At 48.8% G+C, this 20,262-nt stretch overlaps 2 protein-coding genes across 2 annotated transcripts in view; one reads left to right on the forward strand and one right to left on the reverse strand.

The window, feature by feature from the left end:
- Positions 1–12,395, forward strand: part of slc25a26 (solute carrier family 25 member 26) — a 52,114-nt gene extending 39,719 nt beyond the window's left edge. Inside the window, exons 8-10 of the mRNA XM_030091871.1 lie at positions 4,051–4,115; positions 7,010–7,083; positions 11,698–12,395. Coding sequence (XP_029947731.1) covers positions 4,051–4,115; positions 7,010–7,083; positions 11,698–11,794 — 236 coding nt within the window. The 3' untranslated portion in view covers positions 11,795–12,395. The remainder of the gene's footprint in view (positions 1–4,050; positions 4,116–7,009; positions 7,084–11,697) is intronic.
- Positions 12,396–14,450: 2,055 nt separating this feature from the next.
- Positions 14,451–20,262, reverse strand: part of lrig1 (leucine-rich repeats and immunoglobulin-like domains 1) — a 35,932-nt gene continuing 30,120 nt past the window's right edge. The window contains exons 13-19 of the mRNA XM_030091435.1: positions 19,858–20,211; positions 19,227–19,508; positions 17,622–18,056; positions 17,355–17,489; positions 16,964–17,239; positions 16,133–16,322; positions 14,451–16,090 (exon numbers count right to left, since the gene is read on the reverse strand). Coding sequence (XP_029947295.1) covers positions 16,138–16,322; positions 16,964–17,239; positions 17,355–17,489; positions 17,622–18,056; positions 19,227–19,508; positions 19,858–20,211 — 1,667 coding nt within the window. The 3' untranslated portion in view covers positions 14,451–16,090; positions 16,133–16,137. The remainder of the gene's footprint in view (positions 16,091–16,132; positions 16,323–16,963; positions 17,240–17,354; positions 17,490–17,621; positions 18,057–19,226; positions 19,509–19,857; positions 20,212–20,262) is intronic.

Below are 20,262 nucleotides of genomic sequence, written 5' to 3' on the forward strand. Positions count from 1 at the left end.
ACACACACACACACACACACACCACCAAACCAGAGCAAATGAAAAATGGAAGTTTCTTATGAGCACACACTTTCTCAAACTTCATTCTATCTCTGACGCTCAGACAGAGCAGACAGCCTGAATTCAGTCTCACCAAACTGTGCCTCATACTCACCGTTATTAAGCCAGATTGTGTGTTGAAGGGAAATTTACCTTATTTTGCGTGTTTTAAAAGGGCCTGAGAAAGGCCCAGGGGGCCGAAACGTTGCGCCGGCAAAACACGCGAATTAAAGGGGACATATTATGCTATTTTTCAGTCGCGTCACATAGGTCTCAGAATCCCAAAAACATAGTATTTAAGTTTGTTCGCCCAAAATTCATCCTTTGTTTGGAGTTTGAGTGGTCTAAAAAGTCGCTCTGAGGAGCCCTCCTCAGCCCTCCTTTTTCTGAGCCTGCTTCTCGGTATGCACTTGAACGCGTCTGTCCACGCCCACTCTCTCACACACACACACACACGGTGAGGGCACAGTCACGGGGAGGAGTTAAATCCACTTATTTCAGGATAAGGGGACCAAACTCAAACTCGACAGGCATTTTCACAAAACGTGGCGTAGCAAGACGGGGAGGAAACAGTTCTCAAATTTGAACGTCATAATGAGGCTATGGCAACACATACTACTGTAAGAAACTCTTCACAAAGTGAAAAAAGCACAATATGTCTGCTTTAAGTTTCATTTTCACTTTTTTCGTATTTGTGCTCCTTATATCAGTTTGTGCCTTATACCAGCTTTTTCCTCGTGATTTTTCTGATAATTCAGCCGAGTTCAATATGGCAAATAATGAGGAATGGAGCGTGTTTCACCGCTAAAAGCGTGTGTGTTTTTTGACGCTCAGCTGGAGCGCGGTGTGGGACTGTCGGGGCACAGGACAGGTTCGGCTTGTTCACGCCCCCCACAACGTTATTCAGGCACACATCCACACTAAAATATATCAAAGTGAATTTCATCCCTTGCACATGTAAACCCAGCTCCCAGACCCAACTGTGAAAAGCATGGATTAACGGCAACATTTTTTTTCTCGTGCCATAAGACTGAATGGCCAGCTATAAGAAAAACTAATAAATACATTTTGTCTATTGATGCATATGGATGTAAAATACTTTTGTTTTCTTCTGACGTGCATATTAGATTCGATACAAATTCATTGTCTTTACAGTGAAATGTTGATTTTCAGATACCAAAAAGCACTAAGCTGCAGTTTAATTTGGCATGTGGGGATATTAATTTATGGAGTGTTATATTAATGTGTGCTGTAAAGTTTAACACAGTCACCTGAACTGGGACCTGACAGACAACAATATGGGAAGAGCAACTTCATTGACTGTTAAAAGGAGGAAAAACTAAGTTATTTATCTTTATTTATTCCACTTTCTCACCTCGCAGTTCATCGCTACATCTGTTTGGAGCCACTTAATGTGGATTTGAATATGCGAATTTCTCGCTCAGAGAGGCCAGAGCACGAACCTTTCCTCAAACTACTATTAAAGTATTATTGAGTTTATTAATGAATCAATTAAACTCCTCAAACTATTTGATAAAATATAAAAGCAACAATAAAAAGCTTCACTACTTTCAGGACAAGTTCATGTAATGGAGAAAAAATATAGAATTTCTCTTTATTAACATGTTTTCTTGTCAACAGTAGAAGACACTGTTGTTCCCAAATTGTGGAGAAATAATTCAGACTCAGTTTTTCCAGTGTGACTCTAAATGTCGTCCTTTAATGTGGGTCTCTTCAGAGGACATTTAGCTTCGGGTTGTCATGAAACACCTGATCCCATGGAGTTACTGAATGCACTGTTTCATTAAGCTCGGAGTATCACCTCCTCTCAGATATTCTCCTCTTTGATTCTCTTTTTATGTTGACTTTTTTGTGCACACTTTGACACAAGTGTCTCCTTTAGCGTCTGAGAAGCTTCAACAGCTACACTGGGGTGGAAAAAAAAACATATCTTTGTGTTTTTTTTTTTTTTTTTTTTCGTTAGCCTTGAGACAAATTTTATAATCTAACAAAGCTACAGTATGTCATGATTTGTGGCTGACAGTGAATCAACCAAAGCTAATCTTTCATTTTTAATGAACTCAATGAGGGTTATTTGAATATTTCAGTCATAAACCAAGTGTGCACGTTTTTCTTCTTTTTCTTGACTCTCTTGACCACAAAAAAATGAAAGTTGAGCCCCGCAAGCGCCAACAAATCTAACCTTCCTCAAACCTTCACAAATCCCTTTTCCTCCATCATCCTGTTTGTTTTCTTCAGTGTAACGACTTTAACTCACACATTTAAGTGTCATTTGGGACCATAGAAGGTGATTTTACAGGAGCTCCTGCATTAAAAGGAACTGTGACTCGTTGACAAGTGGTTCAAATTTTCACAAAAGGAGATCATCAAAATATCAGACCACAGAACTTTCAGGGGCTGCAGAGGTTTCGGCAGACGGACACTTCAGCAGCCACAGGTGTCTCCTCCTCCATCAAATCCTCCTCTGAACACACGGCAGGAAGCCATCAAGCTGCATGAAGGATAAACAGTTTACAGATTCTCTCAGGAACAACACAGCAGTCTTCATATGTCTGTATTCTTGTTAAACCAAACAAAAAATGAATACACTGTTAACATAAGACAAATTTTGATAAGCAAAATGGAGTATAATGTCCCAAAATGGTCTAATCAGTGGGGAAGGTAAGAGATGATCTAACATTAGCACTTTTATCACCTTCGTAGAGTGAAAGGTTAACCGTTTTACCATTTAATGCTGAATTATGTCGTTTTCACTGGGCTTAAGTAATTGGACTTATTTATGAGCTTATTTTCAGTGTTTGAGGGAGTGCAGTGCACTGAGTTATTGTTTGTTTTTCTTTCCTCTTTCTGGAATGCTACTAAATTAATTAAAAAAAAACCCCATCCTTTTTGACTTTTTCGATTTCATATTTGAGGACTTTGATCATGCTGCTATGCAGCATCGGTTACTTGTAATTTGACATCAGCAGCATAATCCGAAAGGTTCTTCTGCATCCAGGAATTTTTCTTGCTCAGAATAATAGTAAGATTTTAAACCCCCGCTAGTGACTTAAAGCTTGTTGCATCTTAAACCAGCAAGTATAATTAATATAAAGCAATGTTTGAAATTGAGATAACAGAGCTTCTGAACTTTTATTTATTATTATATATTATATTATATTATATTATATTATATTATATTATATATATATTATTAATTGTAGTTTATCCTGATTTTATGAAATTTAACATTCAATAAATTTAACAATTTACATATTTTCAGCTGTTTGATCAATTTTAATTGTGTTCCTGCATTTCTTTGTAAACTGCTGTCTCCTATCAAACAAACAGCTCTTCTCTCATCCTGGGAAATTCTTTGATCCAGTTTCTTCAGGAACTTTCCTTAATTTGAACACGTCATACTCTGCTAAGGTCGATGGGTCCAGCCGGTCCACTAGCGGCTGTAATCCAGCCCGGCAAATTGTACAAAATTTCAAGGAAAGCATTGATTTTCTCTTTCTAACAAAATGTTTTCTGTGTTGTGCTACTCGACACACAAACGGTAAATTTAGAGTCACTGATTAACAGGCCTGTGTTTGGCCTGTGGGAGGAGGAACCCTGCAGACGGAGGGAGGTCATGCCACTGGTGTACCATGCCGCCCCCCTCTCAGGGACCCTGGTCTGAGCTCTCTGGGGTCTGGTTGTATTTTCATATTTTGATCTTTGTTACTTTCTTTGGGTCACTTTGGCCTGGACACGATGTGCAGAGCAGAGTTTGGAAAGACATGAAAGTTTCCATTTTTCACCTAATTGGACCCAGCAGAGATGATTTCATGAATATTTTGCTGTTTTTCTTAAATTATTAGTCATTTCGACCTTCGAGAAGCTCACCCTAACCTCATTATCTTGAAGCTGTGGCCTGATTAGAGGTAGAAATCCAACTTTCTGATATGAGGAGAGATGATAAACGTGAAAAAGACTCCATGTGTTTTCTGATTGTGTCTCTTGTAGGCGCTGTAGCGGCGTTCGTCACCACTCCCCTCGACGTGGCCAAGACCAGGATCATGCTCGCAAAGGTATACACAGTGAAACCGAGCCGATCTGCCCTTCCTCCTCCTCCTCCTCCTCCTCCTCCTCCTCCTCCTCCTCCTCCTCCTCCTCCTCTGGCAGCCTCTTTTAAACAGCGCTGTCAGGTGATGCCTCGCAGGCAGCGAGCCGAGCGAGCATGCAGGCCGCCGCGAGGCCGGGCCGGCGGTGCGTCGCGCGCACACACATCCATCAGCTGAGCCGGAGCGCGGGCCGCGCCGCGGAGACAGTGTTTGTGCACATGGTTAATGTTAGAGCGAGTAAACCTGCTGCCGCTCCAGCAGGATGTCCATCTCAGGGCTGCTTGTCAGGGAGAGGCAAAGCAGCGGCCGGCGGCGGCGGCGGGGTCAGCGTCCCTCCTGTTCGCTGTCCCGCTCCGTCCGGCTCCTGAAACAGACCATCAGAACCCTGAGTCCCTCCTCTTCCTCCTCTTCCTCCCTCTCTCCACCAGCTTCTGGCTGTACGTCTGGCTTCCCTCACTGTGTCCTGTGTTCCTGTGTATAAAAGGGCACTGAGTTCATTGTTACCCCCAATCAGCCCCCCCCCATCGACACACACACACACAGGCTGTCCTTGGAGAAGACACAGTGTTCCCTCCCCGCCGCCCGTCCTAACTAATGAGACACTGGAATTAACCAAACACCCGGCCGGTCTTGATGTCTTGCGAGAAGCGGCTGGCTGCAGGTGGAAGAGCACAAAGGCTTCCTGTAAACATTATCTGAAATGCAGCTGCTGTAATTTAACCACCAGCGAAGGGCTGGCCGGCCCGCGCCGAGGCGCAGTTATAACTTTATAAGGCCAAGGTTTTGATCCGCTGGAAGCGCCGCAGGTGAGCGGGGAAAAGGGACTCCGGCTGCTTCGGCAGACAGGCTGAACGTGGGCGGATTTCAAAACCTGGACGCATTCATGTAGCGCTGAGTAGGAAACTTTCCTCCTAAAAAAATCCCTAAGAAAATGTTTGTTCTCCCATAAGAGTGGCTGAGACATTCTCAGAGGAACAGTTTGTTAGTCAAACAGTGCTCTCGTTTCTGCTCTGTTTTTATACGAAGGGAAATGTCACAAGAAATCTGGATATTTCTTCAATTTAGGCAGAAACATTTGAGCCTGATGGATTTTATTGAGCCTTTCTACTGATCTGTGACTTTTCTGACGGCAAAACTCAGATTAAATGCAGAATGTTTAATCTGAAATGGTCCCGTTTACGTGACAGTTTTAAGTGGAAACAGAAAACTTTGGTCTGTTCACATAATGCATTTTTTGAAAACGTTCCCTAAGGTGGAACTTTTCTAAAACGCTCCAATTCGGTCTCTGTGGAAACAGGGAAAACACAAGTTTTTGAAAAATTCCCCAACTCTGTTCCTGCCTGGACGGCACAAACAAATGGCGCCAACTCGTGGCCTGACATGGTAACTACATCATTTTCAGCATTTTTTGCTGTTTCCATGTAAACGGACATTGTTTTCCCCTTGTTTCTGTAACAAAAACACCTAAATGATGCATTTTCACTTAAAACATTGTGTCTAAAACTTGTGTTAATTTTCACATTTTGTCAAAAGAAAGTTAAAATATAGTTTTCTACCCGTTTTTATTATAATTCCTCCTAAATGCTGCTGCTGGATGTTCTTTGAAGTTGTCAATTTGTTGCATTAAAGCAATGCCACTCCTGTGCATCAGGTGGCAGTAATGAGTCACAGTAGCACCTCGTTTGTTGTTTTTTTTATTTTACAATTCAATCAGAGGTTTGGCAGTTTGTTTTTATTATTAGTGAGATCTGCAGTCCGCACTGTGATTTTGTTCTTTTTAATTTTTGAAATGGTAAAAATGACAAAGCGTGCAGCGAATTATTAAAACACACATTTCATTATCAAGTTATGCTTTTTATTCTCGATGGATCCAAACAACAGTTGACAATATTATCCCATAATATGAGAAACGATAAACCCACACTTTGAAAACTCCTGAGGAAAACCAGATGCGAAACGACACATTTCAACAAATCGTTTGCATCTTGTGTTGACAGTTCAGTTAAAACAATTGCGATCATGAAACACATCACACTCTGAACTGTGGTTAGGGTTAGTTTCTGTTGAGTAGAGTTCCTGGTCCTCAAACTGTCCAGACGTTGAGAGTCTGGGGTTGAAGTGGACGGACAGTTAGGATCGGACGGAGCGGAGGAAACACGAGCGTTGAACCCGTCACATCAATTTCACCCTGGCAGGAGGACGAGTGAAAGCCCGGCGCTGTGAGGCCTGGCGAGGGCCCAGGTCCGGTCACGGCTGGACAGGGCGGACGCAGACCTCCTACGCCGCCGGCTGGACGGACTCCTGCACGTCCGCCACCCCGGTCACCTGAAGCTCAGACCAATGTTCCTGGACGAAATGCACCGAAAGCGGGATATTTTCTGCTCGTCGGCACAAAGCGGACTGTGTGTTTTGGAAGCTGCTGCGCTCCGGCGTTCCACAGCAGCGAAGGAAAGAAAAACCTTGGGAGTGGAGTGGAGCCTCGGCCTCCTGCCTCCAACAGAAACAGCAGCAACGCGGGAGCTTCCCCCTCTTCAGGTGTCGCTTGGCCTCGTTCCTGCAGAGATTCCAGTCGCTCCCTCACCCTCTCACCCTCTCACCCTCTCCTCACCCACCGTCACCCGGCCGCCGCTCCGCAGTGACGGATTCAAACCCCTCCGGCCGCCTCATCCCTGTTGTGTCAATAAAGCCGGCGGAGTGGGCGAACAGCCGGCCGGTGCAGGAGGTGACACCTGGGGTGGGGTGGGGGTGGGGGGGGCAGCTGAGGAAGACTAAACAGGGTGTCTGTCCGAAGCACAGGAAGTGAAGGAGACCATCAATCCATCATCACACCTCTATTTACACTCTCTCTCTTCTCTCTCCAGGCCGGGTCGACCACGGCGAGCGGCAACATCCCGCTGGTGCTCTATGAGGTGTGGAGGAGTCGAGGCATCACAGGGTCAGTGTGTGTGTGTGTGTGTGTGAGTGTGTGTGTGTGTCTGCCGAACTGCCAAAAATATTACAGTCCACTCGTTTTTCCAAGAAAAGTCATGTTGTAGATTTATCTGCTTTTAATGGTTTTTAACATGTTGCTGATCCAACTGGTTTGAATGAGCTTCTCCCTTGTTTTTATCAGTTTTTTTATTCTTGTCTTTATAACAGCCGTGTGAATGTTGAAAGAAATCAGAAATTCATTGGAATTCTGACAATGCATGATCAGCTGTGCTGTTTAATCATATTAATGGGGTTTTTCAAGAACAGTTGAGTCAAAAAGTTGAATGGATGGCCACGAATGATTGAGAAAAGGGGCCACATAGGGCCCGCGAGCCGCCAGTTGAGTCACAGCTATTAAACGTGCGAACTCCGTCAGCAGCCACAGGATGAGAAGCTGAAGGCCGTTAAAAACCAAACAGCCTCTGTTACACAGACCGTTTCATCGCAGCCGTTAAAACAAGCGGCTTCCACGCCGGGGTTCGATCCCCGGTGGAATCGGGTCGGAGCGCTCGCCGGGGGGCGGGGGGTCTGGACGCCGCTTCACCGCCCGGCTGAAAAACGACACGCGTAAAAGCCTCTGCTGCCCGCTTCCGCCGTATTGATCGAGGTGTTCCAGGAGGAACGCTTTATTTGAGTGTTTTGACGTGTTTATGATGAACCGAGAACAAAAGAGGAATAACCGCCGATCAGCTGCAGGACGGCGGCCAGACGGACCAGTGCATCCATACACGCAGCGCTGTTCTGAAATTCATGTTTTGTGATGTAGAAATCTGATGGAAAAATTAGATCCCTGAGAAGTTTGTGTTTAAAAACTGCTTTCAAACATCAGAAATATCTTATTTATAATGAAGATCGTGGATCTGAAGAGAGGACGAGCCTCTTGGGGTGAAGAACTTCACAAAATAGTTCAGCAAAACAAGACGGGTGGAGACATTTTTAATTATCGCTTCATTACTGCAGCTCCGGGGCCTGTCGAGGGTTTGACTTCTGCTCCAACTTGTGAAAAATAGAAGACTTTGTTTTCTGCATTTGACTCTATTTCGCAATAACAATCATCATTAAATATGATAAAATGTTGAAATTTCTTTGTGAATTTCAACATTTTCCTGGTATCTACTTTTTAAAAGATGTTGGATTAGCTTGTTTCAGTTTGTTTTTTTTTATCCTGTGGAAACAGAATCGCTGTAGATTTTCTCTGCAATTTCATAAAAATTCCAATAAATAGACGACACAAGCACAATATTCTCACCAGATTTGAGTTTTTAACCCGACAAGTTTGAAAACACCTGAAAGTGAAAAACAAAGCAAAGCAAAGCGCGTCCAGCGCGTCTCCATTTGGTGCAGTTAAACTGCCGTTTCTCCTTTACACAGAAACTGCAGAGGTCGTCTGTGTTTCCGAGAGCTTGGGCTTCCCCCCGTTTCCATGGAGACGGAGTCAGAGTGGTTGAGAAGTTCCACCTTTGGAGCCTTTTTCAAAAACTTGTGTGTTGGTTGACTCCGATCTCCTCTGTCGTGTAAACAAACACAAAACCCAACGGGGTTTTTTTTTTCATTTTCACCTAAAAAAGTGGACCAAACTAATCAGCAGCAGCTCTTTAAAACCGAACCGGAGGAGAGACGGGTGGAGGACGAGGCCGGCGAGACGCAGACACACAGCGGAGTGTGTGAGCAGTGAAAGGCTGAAGGAAGCGGCGGGGCCGCCGGCCCGCTGGTTGCACTGGTGCATGCCTGATACAAATTGCTGGGGCTTTAAAGCTGTAATTATGGTAATAGGCCCAATTGCAGTGTAGTGAAGCTCTAAAGTGCTTCCATGTGTGCGGCGGGCCCCAGAGACCCGGTGTGAGCGCCGCGCCGCCCCGCGCCGCAGCCCGCCTCCCCCCAGTAACCTGCAGCACGCCGCCGCCGCCGAGCAAAACAAAGGCTGGCGGGAGAGCAGAGCTTCTTTAGCTGAAGCAAATGAGAAAACACGGCAAAGCAGCCGCCAGAGGCCGGAGGGGAAGTAGACTGAACTTTTATGGTGTGTTGGTAGTTATTGTTCCTCGGCTGAAGACTTCAGGTTTGAGGGGTTTTAGAGTCGCGTGGCGATGTGAGCGCTGAGCGCTGCGCTGGTCCCGTCAGTCTGTTTCTCTAGACTGAACGTAACACAGCTGAGACAAAACACCGGCGCCGAGTTCAGGACGGGTTCACTCCTCACTCTGCCGAGCAGCTCCGTCACCGGGTCCCGGTCGGCGTCCCGTTGGGTTTCTGCCTCAGCAGGAAGATCATTTTCATCCAGCAAACGCACAATCATTGCATCAGTAAACACCAGTGCTCTTTCTCTTGCCTCAGATTTAAACCAGACCTGGAAAACTAGACTCGCCTGTGTTGTTTTTTTTGTCATCTTTTCTTTATTTTTATGCTTTTGCGCCTCTTGACTTTCCCCGGGAGCGCTCTGCTTCGTTTCCTGCAGATTTAATAGGATGTCTTATTTCAACTTTACTGCTCCGGCTTTAACTCAGCGAAACAGATCGATGCTGGACCTCCGTGTTATATAGGAGCAGGTTTTTTTTTTATTTGTTATCTACGTAAAATAAGCTATAACAACAACAGTCATCAAAACAGATTGTAAATTAGTTTTGTGAGGAAGAATAGATTTTTTCTTTGCAGGGAGGCAGAAATAAATTGACAAAAAGCGCTGCAGCGTCTTCCACTGGACTTCTGCTTCCTCTCTTAAAAAGGCCAGAAATGACACAACCTTCCATTATTTATTCCCAGAAACGTAACCAATTAAAACATTTGGCTCAGCTCTGTAATAAATCTTCGGATTGTGGATTGAGCCTCAGATCGTGTGATTGTCCGTTTCCTGCTGGATTTCATTGGCCGGCCGGCTCAACGCGATGTCCCGGGATCGCAGGAGGCTCCGCTGTGTTGTTTCATAAATCCGCCAGTTGCTGAGATACCAGCAGAAAGTCTTGGCTCGCTCGACCTCGCAGGTGTCACACGACAGCTGAAAGGAATTGAGAAAGTGTGTGTGTGTACACCTCAGCGCACACGTCAGACACGGCAGGGCAGGTGTGTTTGATTTTTAAACTGCAAAAACTTCAAAACCTGGAAAATGTGAAGGCCAAACACGAAATCCGTGCCGTCCGGGCCGCTCGCTGCTCAACCTCTTCTCCTCACGAGTGTTGTGTCTGGTGCCGCCGCTCCCCGGAGGCGCCGCCGCCGCTGACGAAAACCCAGCCCAACTTCGCAGCATTTCAGGGCTTTAAGCGAAAATGAGAAGGGACAGAAACACGAGTACCTCGCGCTCGTGATGAAGAACGCAGACGGACGTTTCTGTGTGCGTAGACAGTTTTATGTGCTTTCTCCTCAAACACACACACACACACACACACACACACACACACACACGGACGCAGAGACCTCGGGCACGCGTCCACCAGCACACAGCGCTGCTCATGCTGTACATCTGGCCATGTGAGGCGGGGGTGTTGCTGGCGGACGGGAGGTGTCGGCAGGAGGAGCGGATGATGCAGCAAGAAACGCAGACGGAGGAGAAATCCCCCAACAACTGATCCAGCCGGGGGGTGGGGGGGGGGGCTGGACGGACAGACAGCGGAGGACATGTGTGGATGTCATCTAGCCATCAGTCATGGACAGAAGGAGAGCGGGGGGGGGGGGGGGGGAAGGCTAATCCTAAAAACAGCTGTGCGTAACAAGGCGTGGGCGGAGGGCTTCTTGGGAGACAGGCGCTCTCTCATGGCCCGCCGCTTCCTCTGACCCCCGCAACGTCAGCGCTCCGTCAGGACCCCTCCGTCTCTCTCTGGCCCCGCCCACCCCCGACCAGAGCGATCATGTGTCTGGGCGGCTTCGATGCAGCGCTGCCGTCTCAGATGGCGGGGGTCGGGTTTGTTAGGCGATCTCGCTTCTGCTCCCGGATAGTTTTTCACTCGGACTGTTGAAGGTTCAGCAAAAGAACAATCTGCCTCCTGACGTGGGACGTATCGCAAAGGTTTTATGGAGAAGAAGAAAGAAAAAAAAAAACTACACGTGATCAAGATTCTGCAGGCCCATTTAGAAAACCATGTTTTCATGTGAAAATCAAACTTTGGTTGAGTTTTGGAGGTCCGTTTACACCACAACACTGAAAACACAACTTTTTAAGAACATAAAAAATGCAAAAAGGGGTTTTTACTCAACGCGTTGTCATCTGACCTAGAAATGGTGCGAGAGACAGTCCTGTTTGCTTGTAAAAACTAAATGAGCCTTTTTTTAATGTAAATCTCCTCAACAAAAAAAAAAAAAACATTTGTATTTGAATGTTATTCATTCTTCCATCACCAAAAATCTGGAGCCGTTTCAATTCCTGCCAACTCATATCCTACAGCTACAACAATGGTGAAAATAAATGAAAATATAAAAAAGAAATGGAACCTTGGCAAAGTAGTTGTGGTTGTGTTTGTCAGGAAATCCTCATTTCAGTCCAGCTCGGGTGAAAACACATAAAATCGGCGTGAAAAACATTGAATTGGAGTTTGAAAGTGATTTGCTGCTGGATGTTTTGGTCGCTGACAGACTGAATGTTGGTCTTCCTCCACAGCTTGTTTGCGGGCAGCGTGCCGAGGATGACCTTCATCAGCCTCGGCGGCTTCATCTTCCTGGGAACCTACGAGAAGGTCCGGAGCACCCTGCTGTGACCCGATCCGTCCATGCTGCTGCGAGTGATCAGAGGACGATTCATCAGTTAATCACTGCATTACCCAGAATGCTGCACTACTGCGCTTGATAGAAGCCAGACGATCAGGTTGTTTTGGTGATTAAGGTCCCTGAGTCCCGGGTCGTCCAGGTGCTGGATGAGAGCCGAGTGTTTTCATTGCTCTCTCCTCTCCATTGAGCCCAGACACCTGTGTGAAGGAGACGCTGCCGTGTCTCGCCGTCGCCACATTCCTGCGAACGCTCCGTGGCTTTTTCTTTCTCTCAGTCAGCACCGGCAGTCCAACACTTTGTTAAACGAACGAGACGGCGTGAGGCTCAGGTGCTCCTCTCAGGCTTTTTATTGCACTTCAGCGTGTCTGTCAAGAATTTATGGTGAGCTGTTTCTCTTTCGGGGAGTCCCTCATCCCTCTTTTCTTTTTCTCCCTTTGGCTGATTCGCTGTGTGGAGAATAGAGCTTCAGCGAAATGTTTGAAACGTAAGATGAAATGTAAGATGGAATCATCTTTGATCTGTAAAATAATTTTACCCCAAGCTTTACAGAGAGCTGTGCTTTATTTGTTCTTGTGTCCTCCAGAGTTTTTTTTTTTTAAATCAAAATCCTGCAGCATGAATCTCATTACCTAGGGTAAGACGTGACGACACACTGCGATTTACTAAAAGAAAAAATGTTAATGAGATTAATAAACGAATCCAAACAAGAATGGATTCCATGTTCTAGTTAGATTTAAAAAAACATGGAGGGAAAAAAAAGGTGAACATGGTTTTAAATTTTGGGCATTTCCACTGATTGGTTGTGTTTTTCACACGTTATATCATTTTTAAAATAAGTCACTTTAGCTTTCGACCAGCCTGACCAACATTTTTTTTTATGGAAGTCGAGTTTTGTCAGACTGTTCATTCTTCTGCAAGATTGATTTATTGTTCTTTGTAAATTTTAATATTCACCAAAATCTTAAAAAACAGCAGCATAATGGAGCTAAAATGTAAAAAAAAAATCTTTTTGTTTGTATTTAGTTTAATTTAGCCAAAGTAATCAGCCTGATTGAAGGTTAGTTTTCTCCACACGAAACATTTGAGTTTATCTTTGGTTTTGTGTTGATAAGTTTCATAAAATAACCTGCTTTTACTTCCAGAGTCCCCAGTAAGTACGTCACGGTCGCCCCCTGTCCAGTCGGAACGCTTAGCAGCCCCCGGCGTTAAATAGGATTTAATCCTTCGATTTTCCCATGTAAACACCGAGCTCATGAATTGCTGAGTTTGGGAAAAAAAAAAAGAAAATCAGAATTAAAAACTCCCATGAAACCACACCGTGATGTTGTAAACATTGGTTCACAACCGGAATCAGAAGAATACAAAACTGATGTGTATCAAAGTGGAGAATAGCAAACACACCTTGAGGCAGAGCAGTCGGCTAAAGCGTGAGAATAACGGCCTGTTTTTAGCTTTTTAACTTTTAAATCTCAAAAAGTGGCTGAAGAAAGTAAAACTACAAAAGCAGGAAGTACAGCTCAATTAGGAAAAGAGATCTAAATTTGCTAAAAATATTAAAAACTATAAAATACTTGTAAAACCAAAGCACTAAAAACTCGAGTCATAAATTACAAAAACAGCTTTAATGTGAAAATTGAGAAATATTATTTTCTATAAACATGGTGGCGAAAAGATTAAATAATATTCCAACTGTGGCCACCGAGCTGTAAAGCTTGTGTAGAGAAGTGGTTTACATGGCGTAAACTGTACTTATATGTGAATAGGCTTCCATATTAAAGTACAATTACCTCAAAATACTACCTAATTACAGCAGTGTGAGCTGTAATTTGTTTTTTCCTCTCTTGAAAATCAGATTATTGAAGATGATTTAAAGGCAGATGACTGGAATTACTCGCACTGCGAAGTAAACACGGTGATTAAAGGACGATTACCCTGAAACCGTCATGGAGGGAGTTTTCCTCCTCGCTGTGCAGACTGCGCCTCTGACTGGAGGTGCACGCCTTGATAGCGCCTTTAATTCCACCTTTGATGTTTTATTAGCGCGGCACGTGGGCCTTCCCTGGAACCTTCATCTGACCCGACCACGAGGACGTGGAGCTGGAGACAAGCTCAGACTGGACGAGCGCTGGAGTTTTCACAGAAACGCAAAGTCTTGTTCGAAGATGGGTTGGAGGATCGTCCCGGCGGTTGGACAACAACGGGCGGCGTGCGATTGGTGGAGGCCGCGGCCGGGGGCGTGTCAGTCACCCATCTGGAATGCACATCCTGACCCGCGGCCCGCCCCCGTCCAATGGCAGATATTTTAAACAGCCCGCAGAAAGAAAACAAAACATGGCTGCTGTCTGTGCAGACATTCCTGCTGGGAAGATTAGCTTTGTGTGTGTGTGTGTGTGTGTGTGTGTGTGTGTGTGAGAGGGGGGAGTTGTTTGACCCAGTACCTGGCGGTCCACTTTCCCATTTGGGACATCTTGAGTTGTGGGGATCAACAGGCTATTGTTGCCATCATCCCACAATTCAACTGTATTTAACCTTCAGGACAGAGGTTCACTAAATATGAAACCAAGTAGTTAATCAGAATTCCCGGACACGCCGGGAACGCCGACTGATTCAAACAGGAAACTACACAGGTTTTACTAGCAAAATGTATTTTTATTAGACACTTCAATGCCACGTGAGACATTTCACCGGTTTAGCTTTGACATTGGTTCAACGCTTCCAGACAGGTCGCCTTAATAAATTACTGAAAACATGAAGTGCACCTTGCTCCCTCTCGTCCGTCCCTTTTAGCTGCTATGCTGCGGCATTTCCAATCATTTCGGGTGGTTTGGAGTGGGGGGGTGTAACCAGAGGAGTGTGTCCTCCAGTTTACCTTGATAAGGCCACTGGTGACAGAGCACAGTTCAGACTACAGGAGGGGAGCGCGAGTGTACATGAAGGACCGTGTGACTTGAATTTCACCGATTACTAACCCCCAGTGTACCCAGGGTTTTGATGAGGGGGGGAAGGGGGCGATCCCTGGCTGCATTCATCCTCCCAAAGTTTGGTTAGAGCACATTTCACAAGCTTTCCAAGTTGCCTCAAGTATTGGGTATGAATGAGTGAACCACGGCGACGGGGAGGAGGAGGAGTACAACGACACGGCGTCGCTCTCCGGTCATCGCATCGCCGGCAGTTCAAAGTTTGAGCACAGTGAACGTGACTCACGCGGCGGGCCGTAGCCACGTAAACCGAGCGCTGCAGGACTGACGGAACCACGAGTGTCCGAAACCCGCCGTCCCGGCAGCGCTCTGCTGTGAGGCAGGCGGAGGAGCCTCGGCGGTACGCCGCGTTCTCTCTGACTTTGTGGAATGTCTCCTCGCAGGTTCCCGCATTCCTACCGGCAGATCGCGTAAACGACCCGATTGTTTATGAAGGAGGGAAGGTTTTTGTTTGTTTTGTGTGTTTATGTGTGTGTGTGTTTGTGTTTTTTTTAAAGTGCTTCAGCACACCGGCCCGACGCGAGGATCCCACCTCGCACAATCTGACGTACCAAAAACTAGACCAAAGCTCTTCCTTCATACAACGACAATGTGTGTGATGTGTGTGATGTGTGTGTGTGTTTTTCCTGTAAGGCCATGACTGGCGGAAAAAAAAAAAAAAAAAACATTCAAGTGCAATCAAGTGTTTTGTTTGCTATAAAAAGTGTACCGGTCGCTCTCACAAAATGATATATGTTATTACAAGTTGAGTTTCTCTTTGATCATGCAATAAGGCACCGCAGCTGGATGTTGGTAAAAGCTGAAAAAAGGCTGTTTTTTTTTTTGTTTGTTTTTTTTTGTAAGAAAAATAAAAATACCGTCACTCCTTTCTTTGTCATGCACATATATTCAAACACTCTTCTGTAAAAGTTATATAATATATAATATAAGAAAACTCTTATGTACAGTCAAACGTCCCGCTGTAGATTTCTCTGTTTGCACATACAGTATCATGTACAGGATTCCCCACATTTACATGCCTCGAATGCAAGTCACATTTTTTTTTGGAGCTAGAATTCATATTGGTCACCTCCCAGAGGAAGGTTGTTAAACTATGTACAGCTGATAACGCTCGGATGGGGCGCCGCCCACTCAAGCTCCGCCTTCACGCTCCGGATGCCCTCCCCGCCGGGCGGCGGCGGGGAGGCTCGGGATCCTCGGCCTCGATCTGAGGTAGCAGTTTATTTCCCAGTGCAAAACAAAACAAAAAAACAAAAACAATTCAAGAAGTCACAGTCGTGGGTGGGCCAGATGGGGGGGGGGGGGGGGGGGGGGGGGGGGGGGGCGGGGGCGGGGGGGGGGGGGGGGGGGCGCCGCTAGTCGCTGGCCCGCCTCAGCGGCGCGCTCTCGCTCTGAGACGCTCGGAGGGCGTGTCCGTTGGAGAGCAGAGTCTGTCTGAGCTCGGAATCGCAGTCCGTGTCGAGGCGCACGCCGCCCAGCTTCACCGGCTTGTGGAAGGAGTCCTCCGGCGGCGGGGCGCTGGGCTGTCCCGTCCGGCCCGCTGCGGAACAAACCAGAGCAGGAGAAGCAATGACTTCAAGTGTCGCGGTGCTAGAATTCAACTTTTTGAAAGCAGTGTGCATCCGTCTCCGTGGAAACGGGATAATATTCTCCTGGGCTTGATAGTTTTACATCTGTAATGGCGATCCAACTTGGTCGTCTGTCCGTGTACGGAAACAAAACGGATCGTTTTCAGTTGAGATGTTGTTGTGTGAACCGGGTTCAACAGGCAGACGCGGTGGAATGTGAGCGCGGAGCCGCGATGACATGTGGAGGTGAGAATTGTTATTGGGAGGCTAAAATATCCCAGAGCAGGCCTGGACGTGACGGAGCGCTGAGAGCTCGCAGAGATGTCCTGGGGGGGGGGCTCCGCGCCGCGGCTCTGATACCGTCTGGAATGAGACCATCTATCAACAATCAGGTTTGAAGGAATTCGTCCTGACAGCAGCGCCGGGATCGCTGAGGTTTCTCAGGCTATCGGCCGATAGAAGCAAGGCTCCTGCGGGACGGCGCGGGGCCGAGCGAGGCGCGTTGGATTTATGCGTTGTGGCTGCTGGCGGCGGTCCTGGTCCTGGGGGTGGGGGGGTTAAACCTTCCTGCACTAACAGGCCCGTTTCAGACGCGCTGCGCTCATCGCCTCACCTGTCCGGTCGTGCTGGCTCAGCTGTGTCGTGTTGTGGTTTTTGGGGTGCATGGATCCCGGGGCGTCTCTCCGGATCCCGTTGGGGGTCCCGCCGCAGAGCGGGCCGGTGTCGTACGGCCCCCCCGGGTGACAGTGCGAGTAGGGCGGCGGGACGTCGTGCTGCTGGTACTCCGGGCCCCCGGCGGGGCCGAAGCCGTGGCTCAGGTAGTCGTGGTCTTTGGAGTAGCTGCTGCCGTTGTCCATGCAGTCGGAGCACACCACGGCGCCGTCGAAGCCTGCGGGCGGGCGGCGAGAGAGAGAGGCCGAGAGTCAACGGCCGGAATGACCTCTGACGCAGAGCAGACGGCGGCCTGGCAGCCATCGGGAGGAGCTGCAGGAGCGGTGGGATACCTGCGGGGTCGACCACGTGGCCGTTGGGCTGCGGGCCGCCGCCGGCCTCCACACGGATGCAAACGTCCTGCCGCTCAGACAGCGTGCCCTGAGAGGAGAGGTAGCTGGGAACGTCCGGAGGAACGATGGTCTCATCTGGGCAGAAGAAGAAGAAGAAAGTTTAAACCATGACGTGAACGCTCTCATACATCCTAGAGGAGGCTGCAGCTTCTTGTGCGACAAAGAAAAAACAACGAAGAAGAAAACAATCCGTCTGAACCGACTCACCGGTGTTGGTCACGCTGCACTCCTCGCTCTTCTTCCTGGTCTGGTAGATGATGCACACCCACACCAGAGACGTGATGACGATGCTGGTCACCACGGCGATGACGATGATGCCGATGGTGACGGTGCTGGGGCCGGCGGGCGGCGGGCAGGGGCTCCTCCGCGGCGTCACCACCAGCTGGCTGTGGGCGCGCTCCGTGCCCAGCGTGTTGGACATGAGGCAGGTGTAGCGGCCGGCGTCCTCGGCCGAGGCGGAGCTGATGACCAGCAGCTGGTTCCCCGGGGTGAAGTGGTGCCTGTCGGACGGCCGCAGCGGCTGGTCGTTGCGCAGCCAGGTGATGCGCGGCGGCGGGCTGCCCAGGGCTTTGCACTGCAGCGCCACCGTGTCGCCCACGGCGACGCTGCGGTCCTCCAGGTCCTGCGCCAGGTGGGGCGTCTCTGCAGGAGGGAGAGCGGAGAGTCAAACGGCCGCTGGACCCCTCGGCTTCCTGCTCTCGGGTTTCTTCGCGGCATCGATCGCAGTGATTCAGCTGAACGAGAATAATCTGAGTTTGATGACGAGCTCATCTGTGTCACACACACATCCACACTTTTTACACCGCAGCACACACACAGGACTTCTCCCGGGACCCAATCCTCTGGAACAATGTTTTCAGTGTTTCCTCAGCAACTGTGTGTGTGTGTGTGTGTGTGTGTGTGTGTGTGTGTGTGTGAGAGAGAGACGGGGGGGGGGGGGGGGGGGGTGGCCTCTCCGCTCCTCTCCTCTCCTCTCAGATTGAGCACTTCCCCTCACAGTGGGACATACACAGATTAAGAGATCTCACTTAACCCACTTCAGTCGCCCTTCTCTCTTCCATCAATACTTTCTCCCTCTCCATCAATCCCCGCTTCCCCCTCCCCCTCCCCCTCCCCCTCCTCCTTCTCTTGGAGCCCCTCTGCTTCCCCCTTGCCCGCCCCCCATGTTCCAGCTCTTATTTAGGCTCCTGTTTTTCTCTCTTCCAGACAGGGGCCCCTCCTCTACCCCTCCTCTACCCCTCCCTCCTCCTCCTCTTCTTCTCAAACCCAAACATCACAGTTGCAGCGTGTGGCGGCGGCTCCCTGCATCAATATTTTACACCGCTGAGTGGATTAGCGCTCCGCTCGGACCCGCTGAGACGTCCAACAAGTGTCGTCGCTAAACCGACTCTGTTAAATTTAGCGACTCCCGCTGCCCTTTACTTTTCTTTTTCTTTTTTTATTTTTTCGTGGGTGGCGCCACTGAGCGGAAAGACAAAGCACAAAGATGATCTATGTGCCGAGATGCGGGGAGAAGCTCTGGCTTGTTTGAGTTAACAGTGTGAAACAGCCAATAAAGTGGGAGCAGCGAGGCCTGCAGTGAAGAAGCCATGACTGTCCCTCCCACCGAGGTGGGGGGGGGGGGGGGGCGGCGGCGGGGGGAGGGGACGCCGAACAAACACCCCTCTGTGAGTCTTCTCCCCCCCTCCGTGACCCCTGACCGCGACCTCTGGCCTCTGACCTGCTGCAAGGCCACAGCTGCCCAGACAAAGAGAAAAAAAATAAAATAAAGGTGGTCGTTCTGCGGCCGCAGCCCGACGGCGGAGAGCTCACCCAGGACGGTGAGCGTGGCGTTGGCCGACACGGTGCCGGCCGTGTTCTTGGCGGTGCAGCTGTACACGCCCATGTCCTCGGGCTTCACGTCCATGATGAAGAACACGTCGTCGTCGGGCATCACGTGCATGCGCCGCTCGCGGGCGGCGGGGAAGTCGGTGCCGCCGTCCTTCTGCCAGGCGATCTGCGGCGCCGGGTGGCCCTCGGCGGCGCACTCCAGCCGGGCGGTGTGGCCCGTGCGGATGGTGCTGTCCCGGGGAGTCTTCACAAAGGACGGGAGGACTGCCGGGCGAAAATAAACAAGGTCCCATCAGCAGAGGAACAACAACATGACCTTTCGGCGTGCTCGGTCACGGTGTAGCGGAGCGAGGGCGACCAGCGGTCCCAGCCCTTCGTCCCCCGCAGCCTGGAATGCAGCAGCAGATAAATCAAAACCTGCCTTTAAGGCTCCGTTTACCCACAATGCTTCAAGGGAAAGAGCATCGTTTTTGCATTTTTGTTTCAGGAAAGTTTCGTACCGATGTTCGTTCACATGAAAATGACAGAAAACGATGGCGTTAGCATGCATCATATTTTTCTGCGGTTTCCTGAAATGCGAACGTTTCCCGCTCTCGGCCGGAGGGGGGCGTACCGTTCACGATGAGCCGGGCCTTGCTGGAGTAGGTGGAGCCGAAGTGGTTGGTGATGATGCACTGGTATCGGCCCTCGTGGGCGAAGGTGACGTGGCGCAGGTGCAGGATGGTGGTGTACTCCATCACGCCCGCTCCCGCGGCGGGCGCGGCGGACGTGGCGCCCTGGTGGTGGGGGCGCACGTGGGCGTAGTTCTCCATCTCGGCCTGCCGGAGCAGCTCCTGGTCCTTGCGCCAGGCGAAGGTCATGGGGGAGGAGCTGCTGCTCGCCGCCGTGCAGGTGAGCCGCACGTCGCTGCCCAGGACCGTCACGGTGGTTTCCGGCTGCACGGTGATCTGGGGTTTGGGAAGGTCGTCTGAAGGAAACGGAGACGGAAGGTAAACATCAAAAACGGTCCGGGTCAAAG

The sequence above is a fragment of the Salarias fasciatus genome, chromosome 5 (assembly GCF_902148845.1).
Source record: "Salarias fasciatus chromosome 5, fSalaFa1.1, whole genome shotgun sequence".
NCBI classification, from domain to species: domain Eukaryota; kingdom Metazoa; phylum Chordata; class Actinopteri; order Blenniiformes; family Blenniidae; genus Salarias; species Salarias fasciatus.